The 16,703-nt window shown below is 35.5% G+C and overlaps 1 protein-coding gene across 4 annotated transcripts in view; it reads left to right on the top strand.

The window, feature by feature from the left end:
• The window catches only part of LOC105866637 (disintegrin and metalloproteinase domain-containing protein 32-like), a 141,069-nt gene that overhangs the window by 96,074 nt on the left and 28,292 nt on the right, over window positions 1-16,703 (top strand). For all 4 annotated transcript variants that reach the window (XM_075997369.1, XM_075997368.1, XM_075997370.1 and 1 more), the window contains exons 15-16: window positions 11,599-11,707; window positions 12,924-13,107. In XM_075997369.1, coding sequence (XP_075853484.1) covers window positions 11,599-11,707; window positions 12,924-13,107 — 293 coding nt within the window. The remainder of the gene's footprint in view (window positions 1-11,598; window positions 11,708-12,923; window positions 13,108-16,703) is intronic.

The following is a 16,703-nucleotide window of genomic DNA, read 5'->3' as shown; positions in this document are numbered from 1 at the left end:
TTCCATTGCTGAATAGAAACTTTTTAAATTAAGCCTCATTTACTTATTTTTGTTGTTATTGTATTTGCCTTTGGGGAATTCATCATAAATTCTTTGCATAGGTTGATGTCTGGAATAGTTTTTCCTCATTTTGTTTTAGAATATTTATGATTTAAAATCTTACATTTAAGTCTAAAATTTGTCTTGAGTTAATTTTTGTATATAGTAAGAGATAAATTTCCTGCTTCTTTCTACACATGGTCATCCAATTTTCCAGGACAATTTATTGAATAGGGCATCATTTCTCCAATGTATGTTTTTGTACACTTTGTCAAAAATCAGTTGATCATACTCATATGGTTTTATTTCTGGGTTCTCTATTCTGTTCCATTGGTCTATGTCTCTAATTTTTACCAGTATCATGTTGTGTTTGATTACTATAATTTTGCAGTGTGTTATAATTTGGTGTCTGGTATTGTGATGCCTCCAGATTTGTTCTATTTGCTTAAGATTGCTTTGGATATTTGGGCTCTTTATGGTTCCTAATAAAGCATAGGATTAATTTTTAGATTGGTGAAATATGACATTGATATTTTGATAGGGATTACATTGAATCTACAAATCACTTTGGGCAGCATGGACATTTAACAATGTTGTTTCTACCAATCCATGAGCATGAGATGTTTTTCTATCTGTTGTGTCATCTGAAATTTCTTTCATCAATATTTCATAGTTTTGCTTATAGGCATCTTTCACCTCCTTGGTTAAATATATTCCTAAGTAGTTTATTATTTTATAGTTATTGTGAATGGTACTGAGTCTTTGATTTGACTCTAAGCTTGATTGTTATTGACATACAGAAATGCCACTGATTTGTATACATTGTTTTTATAACCTGAAACTTTGCTGAAACTATTTATCAATTCCAGGAGTCTCTTCATATGGAGTATTTGGTATTTTCTAGATACAAGATCACATCATCAGCAAAAAGTGATACTTTTACTTCTTTTTATACAATTTGGATATCCTTTATTTCTTTTTCTTGCCTGGTTGCTCTAGCTAGGACTTCCAGTACTATGATGAATAGAAGTGGTGACAGCAGGCACACTTATCTTGTTCCAGTTCTTGGGGGGAATGCTTTCAACTATTCCCCATTCAGTATGTTGTTGGCTGTGAGTTTGTCAATATACAGATTTTATAATTTTTGGATATGTTCCTTCTATGACTTAGTTTGTTGAGAGTTTTTTTCATGAAAGTGTGCTGGACTTTGTTGAATACCATGTCTGCATCTATTGAGATGATCATATGGTCTTTGTTTTTGCTTCTGTTTATGTGGTGAATCATATTTATTGATTTACCTATGTTTAATCATCCTTGCATCCCTGGGATCAAGCCCTCTTGATCATGGTTAATTATTTTTTTATGTTCTCTTGAATTTGGTTTGTTAGTATTTTCTTGAGCATTTTTATATCTACATTCACAAGGAATATCGGTCTTTAGTTTTTTGTTTTTTTGTAGTGTACTTTCCTGCCTTTGGTATCAAGGGTAATACAGGCTTCATATGGCCTTTATGGTATGACTTAGAGAGAGTTCCCTACTTCTCCATGTTATGGAATAATTTCTATTGGATTGGTACCAGTCATTCTTTGTAGATCTGATAGAATTTGGCTTTGAATCCATATGTTCCGGGGCTTTTTTTGGTTGAGGGATATTTTATTACTGCTTTATTCTCACTGCTTGTTATTAGTCTGTCCAGGATTTCTCTTTCTTCCTGATTGAGTCTTGGGAGCTTCTGTGTTTCCAAGAACTTGTCCATCTCCTCTACACTTTACAATTTATGGGCATAAAGATTTTCATTATATTCACAGATGATAGTTTGTATTTCTGTGGTATTAGTTGTAATATTTCCCTTTTCATTTATGATTGATTTTGTTTGGGTTCTTTCTTTTCTGTTTCCAGTTAATCTGGCAAGAGTTCTATTGATTTTGTTTATCTTTATAAAGAACCAACTTTTTCATTGATTTTTGTTGTTTTTTCCCCCATTTTTTAGTTCTGCTCTGAGCTTTGTTCTTTCTTTTCTTATTCTGGCCTTGGGTTTGTTTTGCTCTTCTTTTTCTGGTTGTTTGATAAATGATGTTAGGTTGTTAATTTGTGATCTTTCTGTGTTTTTGATATAGGCATTTAAGGCTATGAATTTTCCCCTCAGGACTGCTTTCACTATATCCTATAGATTTGATAGCTTCTGTCCTTATTGACATTATGTTCGAGGAATCTTTTAATTTACATTTTAACTTCATCAGTGATCCAAGCATCTTTCAGAAGCAGGTTGTTTAATTTCTATGACTTTGCATATGTTTGAGTGTTTCTCTTGAAATTGTTTTGAGTTTTATTCCACCATTGTCTGAGAATATACATGGTATGATTTTGATTTGTTTGCATTTGTGGAGACTGTTTTGTGGCCTAGGTTGTGATAAATGTTGGAGAATGTCCATGTATTGATGAAAAGAATGTAAATTCATTAGTTTGGGGGTAGAATGTTCTGTAAATGTCTGTCCATTCCATTGGTTCTAGAGTCCCATTTAAGTCCAGTATTTATTGATTTTCTGCTTTGATCTGTCCATCACTGTCAGTTCAGTGTTAAAGTCACCAGCAGTTTATGATGCTAGTGTTCATATCTTTTCTAATATCTAGCAGGATTTGCTTTATGAATCTGGAGTCGCCTGTGTTAGGTGCATATATATTTAGGATTGTTATGACTTCTTATGTAATTACTCTCTTTACCATTATATAGTGACCATCTTTGTCTTTGTTTACCATTGTTGATTTAAAGTCTATTTTATCTGATATGAGAATGGCCATGGCTGCTCTTTTTTGGTCTCCATTTGGTGGTATATTTTTTCCATCCCTTGACATTGAGTCTGTGTGAGTCCTTGTTTCTTCATCCATTACAGAAATATTTTTGATAGTATGATTTCTTTTCCTCTAGGAAGATACTCAGAAGTGGGATTGCAGGATCAAATGGTAGATCTACTTTTAGTTCTTTGAGAAATATCTATACAGCTCTCCAAGGAAGTTGTACTAATTTACTTTACCACCAGCAGTTTTAAACATTTCCTTTTGACCACATCAGTGCTAACATGTACAGTTTTTGACTTTTTAATAATGGTAATTTTAGCTGGTATAAGATGGCACATTATTGTGGTTACAATTTCCATTTCCCTGGTGTTTAGTGAAGTTGAGTATTTTTTATACATTTTATGACAATTTCTGTATCTCCTTTTGAAAAACGACTTTTAATGTCATTTGGCCATGTTTTAAGAGGGTGGTTTGTTTTCATCCTGCTGCGATTTTTAAGTTCCTTGTAGATTTTTGGATATTAGATTTTTGTTTGAAAAATAGCTTGTGAATATTTTCTCCCATTCTGTAAAATGTCTTTTTGCTCTTTTATTTCCTTTGCTGTTCAGAATCTTTTTAGTTTAATTGAGTTCCATTTGTCTATTTTCATTTTTATTGAATTTGTTTTTGAAGTCTTAGTCATAAATTCCTTGCCTATGCCAGTATCCAGAAGAGGTTTTCCTAGGATTTTTATTGATTCAGGTCTTATATTTAAGTCTTTAATCCATCTCAATTTAATTTTTGTACATGATGAGAGACAGAGATCTGTTTCATTCTTCTCCATGTGACTATCCAATTTTTTCATCACCATTCATTGAAAAGGTTTATTTTTTTCCCAGTGTATGTTCTTTTCAAATTAGTCAAAGATCAGTTTGCTGTAGGTGTGTGGCTTTGTTTCTGGGTTCCTTCTTCTGCTCCATTGATCTGTGCCTATTTTCCATATCAGTACTGCACTCTTCTATTTACTATTATCTTGTAGTATAATTTCAAGTCAGGCAACATGATAAACTATGGTTTTGTTCTATTTGTTTAGGATTGCTTTGGATATATGGGCTCTATTTTGGTTCCATGTGAATTTTATAATTATTGAGAAAAATTATGTTGGTATTTTGATAGGAATTGCATTGAATCTATGCTTTGGGCAGTATGGTCATTTTCACACTATTGTTCCTTCAAGTCCATGAACATGCAATATTATTTCATTAGTTTGTGTCATCTATTGTTTCTTCTTATTTCAGAATATTATGGGGGGTACAAATACTTCAGTTACATATATTGACTTTGTAACACCTGAGTCGGAGCTACAAGCATGCCCATCCCTCAGAAAGTGCACCTGGCCCACATTACATGTGAATTTACCCATCCCCTAATCCCCCCTTGCTCCTGGGCAATACCTGATGAATGTTACTTCCATATGTGCACCTAGGTGCAATTTAATGGTGAGTACATGTGGTGCTTGTTTTTCTATTCTTGTGATAATTTCACTTCAAAGAATGGGCTCTACTTCCACCCAGAATAATACAAGAGGTATTACTTCACCATTTTTTATGGCTGAGTTGTACTCCATGCTTTGCATATACCACATTTTATTAATCTGCTCGTGTATTGATGGACACTTGGATCATTTCCACATCATTGCAATTGTGAATTGTGCTTTTATAAACATTCCAATGCAGGTGTCTTTTTTTCTTTGGATAAATACCCAGTAGTGGGATTGCTGGATTAAATGGTAGTTCTACTTTTGGATCTTTGAGGTGTCTCCATACTACTTTCCATGAGTTTATACTAATTTTCAGTCCCACCAGCGGTGTATGAGTGTTCCTATTGTCTCCACAACCATGCCAACATTTGTTGTTTTGGGACTTTTTGATAAAAGCCATTCTCACTGGAGTTAGGTGATATTTCATTGTGGTTTTGATTTGCATTTCCCTTGTTATTATAGATGTTGAGCTATTTTTCATATGTTTGTTCACCATTAGTCTTATTTTGAAAAGTTTCTGTTCACATTCTTTGCCCAGTTTTTAATGGGATTGTTTGATTTTTTTCTTGTTAATTTTCCTGAGTTCTATACAGATTGTAGTTATCAGCCCTTTATTGGATGTGTAATATGCAAATGTTTTCTCCCATTCTGTAGGTTGTCTGTTCACTCTAATGATTTTTTCCTTGGCTGTGAAGAAACCTTTTCATTTATTTATTTATTTTTGTTGTTGCTGTGATTGCTTTGGGGGTCTTCATAAATTCTTTGTCTAGGCTTATGTCTATAAGAGTTTTTCCAACATTTTCTTCTAGAATCTTATGGTTTTATGCCTTAGATTTATGTCTGTTATCCATCGTGAATTGATTCTTGTGAGAGGTGAGAGTTGTGCATCCTGATATATTCTTCTACATATGGCTATCCAATTTTTCCAGTACCATTTATTTAGTAGTGATTCTTTCCCTCACTGTATGCTTTTGTCTGCTTTGTCAAAGATCAGATGCCCATGTGAGGATGATTTTTAGATGTGGGTTCTCAGTCCTGTTCCACTGGTTTATGCCTCTTGTTTTTGTACCAGTATCATGCTGTTTGATTACTACAGTCTTGTAATATAACTTGAAGTCTGGTAAATTTATGCCTACCAATTTGTTCTTTTTGTTTAAGTTTGCTTTAGTTATACAGGGTCTTCTTTGGTTAGATACAAGGTGTAGAATCATTTTTAAAGATATATGACGAATGATTTGGGTATTTTAGTAGGGATTGCATTGAAAATGTAGATCACTTTGGGTAGCATAGACATTTTAACAATGTTGATTCTGCCAATCCATGAGCATGGTATGGTTTTCAACCTGTTTATGTCCTCTACTGTTTCCTTCCTCAGTGTTTCTAAGTCCTCCCTGTAGAGGTCTTTCACCCCCTTGGTTAAATATAGTCAAAGGCATTTTATTTTCCTGCTTGCTTTTGTGAAAGTTATGTAGTGTTTAATTTGGTTCTCAGCTTGATTGTTGGCGAATATGAATGCTACTGATTTCTGTACATTAATTCAGTAACTGAGAGTTTGCTGAATTTATTTATCAATTCTAGTAATCTTTTGGCAGCATTGTTTGATTTTCCAAGTATAAGAATATATTTTCAGCAAGGAGTGATAGTTTGACCTTTACTTCACCTATTTGTATACCCTTGTTTTCCTTCTCTTGTTTGACTGCTCTGTCTATGATTTCCAGCACTATGTTGAATAGAAGTTGTGATGGAGGGTAGCCTTGTCTGGTTCCAGTCTAAGTGGGAATGCTTTCAGTTTTTACCCTGTTCAGTATGATGTGTGTGGATTTGTTATATATGGTTTTTATCACTTTGAGGGAAGTTCCATCTATGCTATTTTGTTAAGTTTTCTTATCATGAAAGCATGCTGAATTTCGTCAAATGCTTTATTGTGTGTCTATTGAGATGATCAAATGGTCTTTGTTTTTACTTCTCTGTATGTGTTGAGTTACATTTATAGATGTGCATATGTTGAAGCATTTTTGCATCTCTAAAATGAAGCCCACTGGTAATGATGAATTATTATTTTGATGACAGGCTGAATTCCATTTGCTAGGATTTTACTGAGAATTTTGCATCTATATTCATAAGGGATATTTGTTGCTAGGTTTCTTTCTTTGTTAAGTCTGTTCCTGGCTCTGGTATCAAGGTGATGTTGGCTTTGCAAAATATATTGGTAAAGATTTCTTCCTTCTCTGTATAGTGGAATAATTTCTGCAAGATATGCCCCAATCTTTGTAGGTCTGATAAAATTCTGGTATAAAACCATCTGGTCTGAGACTTTTTGTTGGAAGGCTTTTTATTACTGCTTCCATTTCATTTCTTGATATTGATCTGTTCAGGAATTATATTTCTTCCTGGTTGAGCCTATGGAGGCTGTGTGTGTCTAAGAATTTGTTCATTGCCTTCACATTTTCAATTTTGTGTGCACAGAGATTTCTATAGTATTCAGTGATGATATTTTGTATTTCACTGAAATCAGTTGTGATTTCTCTTTTTTCATTCCTGGGTGACCTTATAGAGTCCTTTCTTTTCTGCTTTTGGTTAACCTAGTGAGAGGCTTGTAAATTTTGTTGATATTATCAAAGAGCCAACTTTTTGTTTCATTAATATTTGATACAGTTCTTTTGTTATTGATTTCATGTAGTTCTGCATAAATCTTTGGTATTTCTTTTCTTCTGCTGGGTTTTGAATTGGTTTGTTCATTCTTTTCCAGTTCTTTGAGACAATTCATTGGGTTGTCGATTTGTAGTCTTTCTGTCATTTGGATGTATGCATTTATGGCTATGACCTTTATTCTCAGGACTGCTGTACCTGTATCCCATAGATTTTGATAACTTACATCATCTTTATCATTTAGCTCAAAGTATCTTTTGATTTCCATCTGAATTTCCTCCTTGATTTGACTATCATTGAGCAGTATAGGCTGTTTAGTTTTCATGACTCTGTGTAGAGATGTGTGTTTCTGTTGGAGTTGATTTCTAATTTTATTCCACTGTGTCCTGAGAAGATGCTTGGTGTAATTTCTGTTTTTTTAAAATTTGTTGAGACATGTTTTGGCCCCATTCAACCAGAATATCTGCATGTGGAAGCAGGGCTGTCTGAGACCTCGGCAGCCTAGAGCAGGCCATGCTCCTTTCCACCCTTGCTCATTCCTCAATTTTCCATGGGTGTCTGTTGGCAGACAGGCTCTCCATCCAGTCGAGCTCTCCTACTTCTGTGATGTAGACTGGCAGGTTCCCTGCTTGGGAATCTGGCCTCATCTGGGAGCGTGGCCTTCCTATGGGAGGACGGATGCCCCATGTGCACACTGCATCTGGGACCCACACTGCACTCCCCCCTGATCTGCTCCTGCAGGGACCTGCACCTCTGAAGACTAATTTGCAAATATCCCCTCTGTGTCTCCAGGCAAGGCGATCAAGACCTGGGGGCATGGGATTTGCTTGTAGGCTCATCCAAGGGTCGTAGAGATAAATCTCTGACAATTCCAGAGAGATTCGTGCTGGTCACCAGACAAACACAGGTTGCCCAGGCTGGTTCAATTGTCCTTCTGTCTCAGGGTATGTCCTACTCTGGTGGGGCTACTGGGCAAACAGCACCAGAGGGGCCAGCGGTCTGGGAGCTCACAGTTTTGAGTACCTCTCCATTTGCTGCAAGATCCCAAAACATTGTGACTACCCAGAACTAACATTGCCTGTACTGATAGAATCCATACAGTCTTGTTTGATGGATGGACCAATGTCTAGAAATGGTCGAAAGTACGAGGATTTCTGGAAGGTAAAGAATTTGAAAAGAATAGTGGAAAGAAAAAAATGTAAAGCATAGAATGGGCAGGTAAACAGGAGAAACCCTCTTGATTGGAAATGAGAATGGAGAGGGATTAGATGGGCATTAACAACAGTGGCTAAATAAACATAAGAATGATTAATTATCATAACAGTTAATGGAGGTAAGACATTAATGGAAGTAGGCTTTTACAGATCAGACAGTTAGGCTTAGAGAGGTTCACTTTGGAGAAGGTAACTGTACTAGGCAGAATCCTAAGATGACCTCTAAATTTCTTCTGATGCATATACATTGTGGATGGTTCCCCGATTTGGGTTGAAGCAGAACCAGGGAATATATGATGGAATATCATTCCTGTGATTAGGTTATATAGTGAATTCAAAGGAATTCTGAGGATATAATTAAGGCCCATAATTAGTCAACTTTGATATGATAAAGTGTGGGGCTAAACTAATCATGTGAGCCCATAAAAGATGGGAGATGTCAGAATGATGATTCTTCTTGTTTGGAAGAAGGAAGCTATTGTGTTGTGGGACAGTTATAAGACCAGGACCTGAGGGTACTTCTTAAGAGACGAACAATCCCTGGCAGATAGCTAGCAAGAAAATGGGGGCCTCAGTCCTGCACTTGCAAAAAACTGAATCCTACCAAGAGCCAGTGAACTCTGAAGGAGACTCCAACTCCAGATCACACTACAGCCCCTACCAAGACCTTGACTTCAGCATAGTGAGACCCTGAGCAGAGAACCCACCATGCCTTACTGAACTTCTGACCTGCAGAAACTGGGACTTAATACATGGGTGTAGTTTTAAACTTCTAAGTCTTGGCAATATTTTACAGAGTTTTTTTTAAAAAAATAGCAATGAAGGAAAAAACAGATAAATACATAGTTGTTAATTTTGGTCTATTTAGTTTAGGCTACCTGAAGATATGATAAAGTATCTTCTCCTTTCATACAACACACAGATGAGATCAAACTCTCACTCTTTGCAGATGATACGATATTATACCTATAAAACCCCATGAATTCGTCCAAGAGACTCCTAGATGAATGAATTCGGTAAAGTCTCAGGTTACAAAATCAATATACACAAATCAGAGGCATTCATATATACCAAGAACCATCAAGCAGAAACTCAAATAAAAAATGCAATACCTTTTACTATAGCCTCAAAGAAAAATATCTAGGAGTATATTTAATGAAAGATATGAAAGACTTATACAAGGAGAACTATGAAATGCTAAAAAAGGAAATTGTAGAAGATGTAAACAGATGCAAAAATCTACCTTGTTCATGGATTGGTAGAATCAATATTGTAAAATGTCAATATTACCCAAAGTCATCTACAGAATTAGTGCAATCCCCATCAAAATACCACCATCATTCTTTACACATCTAGAAAAAATAATTCTTTGCTTTGTATGGAAACAGAAAAAAATACATATAGCCAAAGCAATCTTAAGTAAAAAGAACAAACTGGGAGGCATCAGTCATTCTGACTTCAAGCTATACTATAAAGCAATAATAGTTAAATAAGCCTGGTACTGGCACAAGAACAGAAGCATTGATGTTAGGACTCAGATTCCAGAAATGAAACCATCTACATACGGTAACCTAATCTTTGATAAAACACACAAAAATATACATTGGGGAAAAGAATCTCTTCAATAAACAGTGCTGGGAAAACTGGATAACTACATGCAGAAGAATGAATCAGGATCCCTACCTCTCACCTCTCACAAAAATCCACTCAAGATGGATAACAGACTTAAAAAACCCAAGGCATGAAACCTTAAGAATCCTAGAAGAAGATGTTGGGAAAACCCTTTCAAACATTGGCCTAGGTGAAGAATTCTTGAAGAAGACCCCCAAAGCAATCACCACAGCATCAAAAATAAACAAATGGGATCTGATCAAATTAAAAAGCTTCTGTACAGCCAAGGAAACTATCATTAGAGCGAATAGACAACCTTCAGAATGGGAGATAGTATTTGCTCTCTACGCTTCCGAAAAGGTCTGATAACAAGAATCTATCTAGAATTCAAATGAATTAAGAAGAAAAAATCAACCCCATCAAGAAATGGGCAACGGAAATGAATAGAAACGTTTATAAACAAGACAGAATAATGGCCTCCAAACATAAAAAAATGCTCAACATCTCTAATCATTAGAGAAATGCAAATCAAAACCACAATGAGATACCACCTAACCCCAGTGAGAATGGCCTTTATCAAGAAATCCCCAAACAACAAATGCTGGCGAGGATGTGGAGAGACAGGAACACTCTTACACTGCTGGTGGGACTGCAAATTAGTATAACCTTTGTGGAAAATAATTTGGAGATAACTCAAACAACTAAAAATAGAAATACCATTTAACCCAGAAATAGCATTATTTGGCAGCTCAATTCACTATTGCAAGGATGTGGAAACAACCCAAGTGCCTGTCATTTCATGACTGGATTATTAAAATTTGGCATATGTTTACAATGGAATGTTACTCAATTCTAAGAAATGACAGCAAGCTAGCACTGCTTATATTGTCCTGGATTGAGCTTAAGCCCATTATCCAAAGTGAGGTGACACAAGATCAGAAAAATGGGCTCCACATGTACTTGCCATCAAATTGGCACTGAATGATTATCACTATGATGCTCAAAGGGTGGTAATGTCCACCAGGGATTCTGGGGTTTGGGGCGGTAGATCCACATCTGAGGGATGTGGTGAACAGTGTGGAGGGGAAGGCCATACCTCTAACCATTGCTAGGGAAAGGCAAAGATATAAAATATAACTAAAATGTTAAAAAAAATTGTTGAGTGTTGGGCAGGTGGGAGGGAGGGAGGAGGGAACGTGTGTGTGTGTGTGTGTGTGTGTGTGTGTATATATAAAATAATATATATATGTGATGTGAACTGTCTGGGGGCTGGACACGCTTGAAGCTCTAAATCCAGGGGGAAGGAAGGCAAGAGCAATGTACGTAACCTTAACGTTTGTACCCCCATATTATGCTGAAATAAAATAAACAAATAAAAAAGCACCTTCTCATTGAGGAAATCTCATTGATTTTGTTATACATCTGGCTTTTTATAAATTCCCACTCACCGTCTAGAAAAACAGTATAGTATTATCTCTCTATTGCCTTCTTCCACAGAATCCTCTTTTAATTTACATGTCTATAACTCTCCCCTCCCCATATTATCTTTTGTGATGAAAATGAATGAAAATGAAGCAAAAGAAGGAATAACCATGACCATTGCCTTTCACCTTACATTTTTCTCTTTCCTTACAATCTCGCTAGGAAAACCTTTGAATTAGATAATAGTGGAGAAATAGGCAGGGAGAGCATATAACATACTAAGAAATGGAGGAAGGTGAAAAACCAACATATGCTTAATCCCAATATATTTATTTCTAACTTTGACAGGTTCCCACAATGCTCCAACTTTCTGCTATGAAGAAATTCAAATTCACACAGATAGATTTGGGAACTGCGGTAAGAATAGCGCAAACAAATATATATTCTGTGGATGGAGGTATGTTATACAAATATAAACGATACTCCTTTTCTATTTTTTTTTTTTCAATTTTTCTCTCCCTTTAGTATATGTCATTCATTCCAGTGTTTTAAAGTATTACATTTGCATGGAAGTGAATCTCAGACCCAAATCTCTAGCCCTGATATCTTTCTTGTGCTATAGGTTAAAATTTCATCTTATTTTTAAATATTTACATATGAATCATCATTAGATTCCTAAATCCAATGCAAAATGGTAAACTTCTCATAATCATTATACCATTTCTCTCCAAATCTGTTCACTTCTTTTAAAATTGTATTCCCATCGACTTTGATAACTTGTTCCATATAAAGAGTGTCCAGTATCTGCAAAATAAAGTTGAATTTCCATTACATCTGAAGAGCTAGATTTTTGATTAATTTATTTTAAAACAGCATTTATTAGGAAGATACTATGTGCCAGATACTGGGCTAAATACTAGATACCAAATCATACTCCTACCCTCATGGAATTTACAGACTCAAAAACACAGTATGTAGTTTTATGCTTTCTTGATTTGATTATGCTGTTAGTTTTGTTTAGAAATACCTCACTCTTTCTTTTAAAAGCTTACTAAATTTGTGAGGTTTATCTCAGGTGGCATATTCTCTATGAAGTCTTCTCTAACTGTTAAATTAGAATGTGTCCACATCTTAAATTTCTGTGAGGTTTTGTTAATTTCACTTGTATCAGTTTTTAGTAGAATTTCAGTTGTATTTGTATCATAAGCCATAGTAAGAGTATTAGACTATCTTATTTTTGAGAATAGAGCTTACAACTTTTTCATCTTTCTTTCCTTTTGTAAGGGGATATAAAATGTTGGAGTGAACTGATTATTTGACTGTAAATATATAATTTTCACAGTGAATAAAAGACCATTAATACCATTGAAAGATAAGCTTGTATCAATGTATTTATCCTTTTTTTTTTTACTTTTTAATTTAAATGTTAGTATTTAAAGCATTACATTTTCCTCAGGTACATTGCCATAAATGAAGAAATGAAGAACCAGCCTACCTTCCTTCCTTCCTTTCTTCCTTCTTTCCTTCCTTTCTTTTTCCTCTTCTTCCTCCCTCTACCTCTCCTCCTCCTAGTCTTTTTTATCATCTTTCTCTCTCTCTAGTCAAAGAAAGCAAATCGAAAGCACTCCAATAAATGGCTAATACATAATAATATAATTTTATTATGTTTGCAGGAATATTTTATGTGGAAGAGTAGTTTGTACCTTTCCTCATCAAACTCCTTTCCAGCAAGATAATGGTGATGTGATTTATGCTTATGTACGAAATCATTTATGTATAAGTCTAGACCCCAGATTGCATCCCGGCATGGAAGATCCACTGACTATTCAAATTGGCAGTGCTTGTGATTTTGGAAGGGTAAATAATTTTAAATCTAATTTTAAAAAATATAGTTTTATTCATTGCTTCACTAAATGTTTTCACTTAAATATTAAATTTTAATTTCTAGTATTATATAACTTTAAAATGTTTACAGGAGAAGATTAATAAGCTTAAATTGGTCTCCAAATAGTAAGAGAAAAATGTGATTGGTTTCATTCCCTTCAGAATTTCAATGTTATGAGCAAGAAGGCTCCAAGTGTTTGGGGTCTAGAGTGAGAAGGGAAGAGACCTTGGAAATATATTGTGGTGAGGTACTCCATAGCATGGAAACTTGCTTTACTTCTCAGGAGAACAAGAAGGAAGAAATTCCACTTATGAATATATGTCTCTTTGTGGCTTCATCAATAAGAGCACAATTTAAAAAAAACTTTTATATTTCAGCATATTATGGGGTTACAAATGTTTAGGTTAAGTATATTGCTTGTGCCCCACCCAAGTCAGAGCTTTAAGCATGTTCATCCCCCAGATGGTGTGCATTGCACCAATTAGGTTTGAATATACACATACCCTCCTTGCCCCCCCCCACCTGCCTGACACCCAGTGAATGTTACTTCTATATGTGCACTTAAGTGTTGGTCAGTTAAATTAGTTAATACCAACTTGATGGTGAGTACATATGGTGCTTATTTTTCCATTCTTGTGATACGTTACTTAGTAGAAAGGGTTCCAGCTCTATTCAGGATAATAGAAGAGGTGCTTTTGTGGCTTAGTAGAACTCCAGGGTATACATATACTACATTTTATTAATCAACTCATGTATTGATGGGCACTTGGGTTGTTTCCACAGCTTTGCAATTGTGAATTGTGCTGCTATAAACATTCTAGTACAGATGTCTTTTTTATAGAATATCTTCTGTTCTTTTTGGTAGATGCCCAGTAATGGGATTACTGGGTCAAATGATAGTTCTACTTGTATCCCTTTGAGGTATCTCCATATTACTTTCCACAGAGGTTGTACTAATTTGCAGTCCCACTAGTAGTGTATGTGTGTTCTTATCTCTCCACATTCATGCCAAGATATATTGTTTTGGAACTTTTTGATAAAGGCCATTCTCACTGGATATGAGTGATATATCATTTGGTTTTTATTTGCATTCCCTGGTGATTAGATATGTTGAACATTTTTTCATATGTTTGTTGGCCATTAGTCTATATTCTTTTGGAAAGTTTCTGTTCATGTCCTTTGCCTGCTTTTTGATAGGATTGTTTGATTTTTTTCTTGCTGATTTTCCTGAGTCCTAAATAAATTCTAATTATCAACCCTTTATCAGATGTGTAACATGTGAATATTTCCTCTGATTTTTTAGGTTGTCTCTTTGCTCTCGTGATAGTTTCATTGGCTGTGCAGAAGCATTCTAATTTGATCAGGTCTCATTTATTTATTTTTGTTGTTGCCGTGGTTGCCTTTGGGTCTTCTACATAAATTTTTTGCCTAGCCAGAAGTCTATAAGAGTTTTTCCAACATTTTCTTCCAGAATTCTTATAGTTTCATGCCTTAGGTTTAAGTCTGTTATCCATCATGTATTGATTTTGTGAAAAGTGTGGATCCTGTTTCAGTCTTCTACATGTGGTTATCCACTCTTACCACCACCATTTATTGAATAAGGATTCTTTCCCCAGTGTATGTTTTTGTTGGCTTTGTTAAATATTAGATGGTTGGTTATATGAGGATGGTTTTATATCTGGGTTCTCAGTTCTGTTCCATTGGTCTGTGTTTCTGTTTTGCCAATACAATGCTGTTTTAGTTACAATAGCCTTGTAGTATAGCTTGCAGTCTGGTATACTGATGCCTCCCAATTTCTTCTTTTTGTTTAAGATTGCTTTTGCTATATGGAGTCTTCTATGGTTCCACACAAAGCATAGAATTATTTTGGAATTTTAAATTATTTTGGAATTTTAATAGGGATTTTATTGAATCTGTAGATCACTTTGGGTAGTATAGACCTTTAACAATGTTGATTATACCAAGTCATGAGCATGGTATGGTTTTTCACCTGTTTAATTCCTCTCGTATGTCATTCCTCAGTGAAAGAATTGATAAGTGGGCAGATGTCTGTTCATCTTATTGAGTTCAACTTTGTTGCTTTGTTTTCTCTCTTGAACCATTTTTATACCTAGCCTTTGACCTTTAGCTTTTGGATGACTTTTCACTGGTGTGTGTTTATTGTATTCATCCATGTGTAACACTGTTTTGAGTACTTCCTAGAGGGCAAGTTTTGTATTGATGAATTCCCTCAGTATTTGCTTGTTTGTAAAAGTCTTTATTTCTCCTTTGTATGGGAAACTTAATTTTGCAGGGCACAAGATTCCAGGCTGGGCATTATTCTGTTTGAGAAGAGTGAGAACAGGGCCCCAGTCTCTTCTTGCTTGTAAGGTCTCAGTTGAGAAGTCTGCTGTTATTCTGATGGGTTTTTCTTTGTAGATTTTCTGCTTCCTTCACCTTAAAACTTATAGGAGGACCTCTTTGGTGTTTATTTTTGTCATTCTTATGACTCAGTGTCATGGTGTCTTCCTGTTTGTGATCAATCTTCCAGGAGTCCTTGGAGCTTCTTGTAACTGAATATGTAGAAATTTATCAAGGCATGGGAAATTTTCCTCTATCATAGCCTCAAATAGCTTATCCAACCCTTGTGTATTTTCTTCTTCACCCACAGGGATTTATATAATTCTCATGTTAGGCCTCTTCACATAATCCCACATGTTTTGTAGGCTTTGCTCTTTTCTCATATTTTTCTGCTCTGTCTTTGTGACTGTCTTATTTAATTGAAGGGGTTATCTTCCATCTCTGAGATTCTTTCTTCTATTTGATATACCCTGTTCTTGAGGCTTTCCACTGTGTTTTATAATTCCTTGAATAAATTCTTCATTTCCAGAAGAATGATTTCTCATTAATAGTTTGATTTCTCATTAATACTTCAATTTCTTTAGTGAATTTTTCTTCTAGGTCCTGGATTTTTTTGTGTGTGTGGTTTCTTTGTGTTGGTTATCCATTTTTTCTTGCATATCATTGAGTTTTTTTTATAATCCTTGTTCAGAACTCTTCTGTTACTTTAGTGTTGTGAATTTGGTTGATATCCATTGCTAGAGTGCTGGTGTTCCCCTTTGGGGGTGTGCTGTTGATTTGGTTATTCATACTTCCAGAGTTTTTTTCTGATTCCTTTCTATCTGGTTTGGCTATTGGTTGTAACCTTTAGGTTTTCATTTACATAATGACATGCCCTGTTTAGTCTCTCAGCCAGTAGGTGGTGTTTTGGGGTGACATTTTGACCACACCTTGTATGATGAGTCAGTAGATGCAGTAAAAGGGTGTGCTGAATGAGCTTCTTGCCAGTAGGTGGCACTTTCTGGGAGGAACAGGCTGCAGTGTTGTTTTTGGGTCCTGTAACCAGCCTTTGATCCTTGAAGTGGCACTCTAGTGCCTCAGGTGGTGGGTCAGGCTCTGGGACTTCCAGGTGTGTAAGGCTGGGTGCAGCTGGGTTGTGTCAGCCTTCAAGCTCCACAGATTCTGTTAGCAGGGGTCAAAGGTCCATTCTCTGCTTCTGGGCCAAGCTGCCAGTGAGGTCCTGAAATGG

The sequence above is a fragment of the Microcebus murinus genome, chromosome 24, assembly GCF_040939455.1.
Source record: "Microcebus murinus isolate Inina chromosome 24, M.murinus_Inina_mat1.0, whole genome shotgun sequence".
Lineage (NCBI taxonomy): Eukaryota > Metazoa > Chordata > Mammalia > Primates > Cheirogaleidae > Microcebus > Microcebus murinus.
This window is presented reverse-complemented; position numbering and strand designations above follow the sequence as displayed.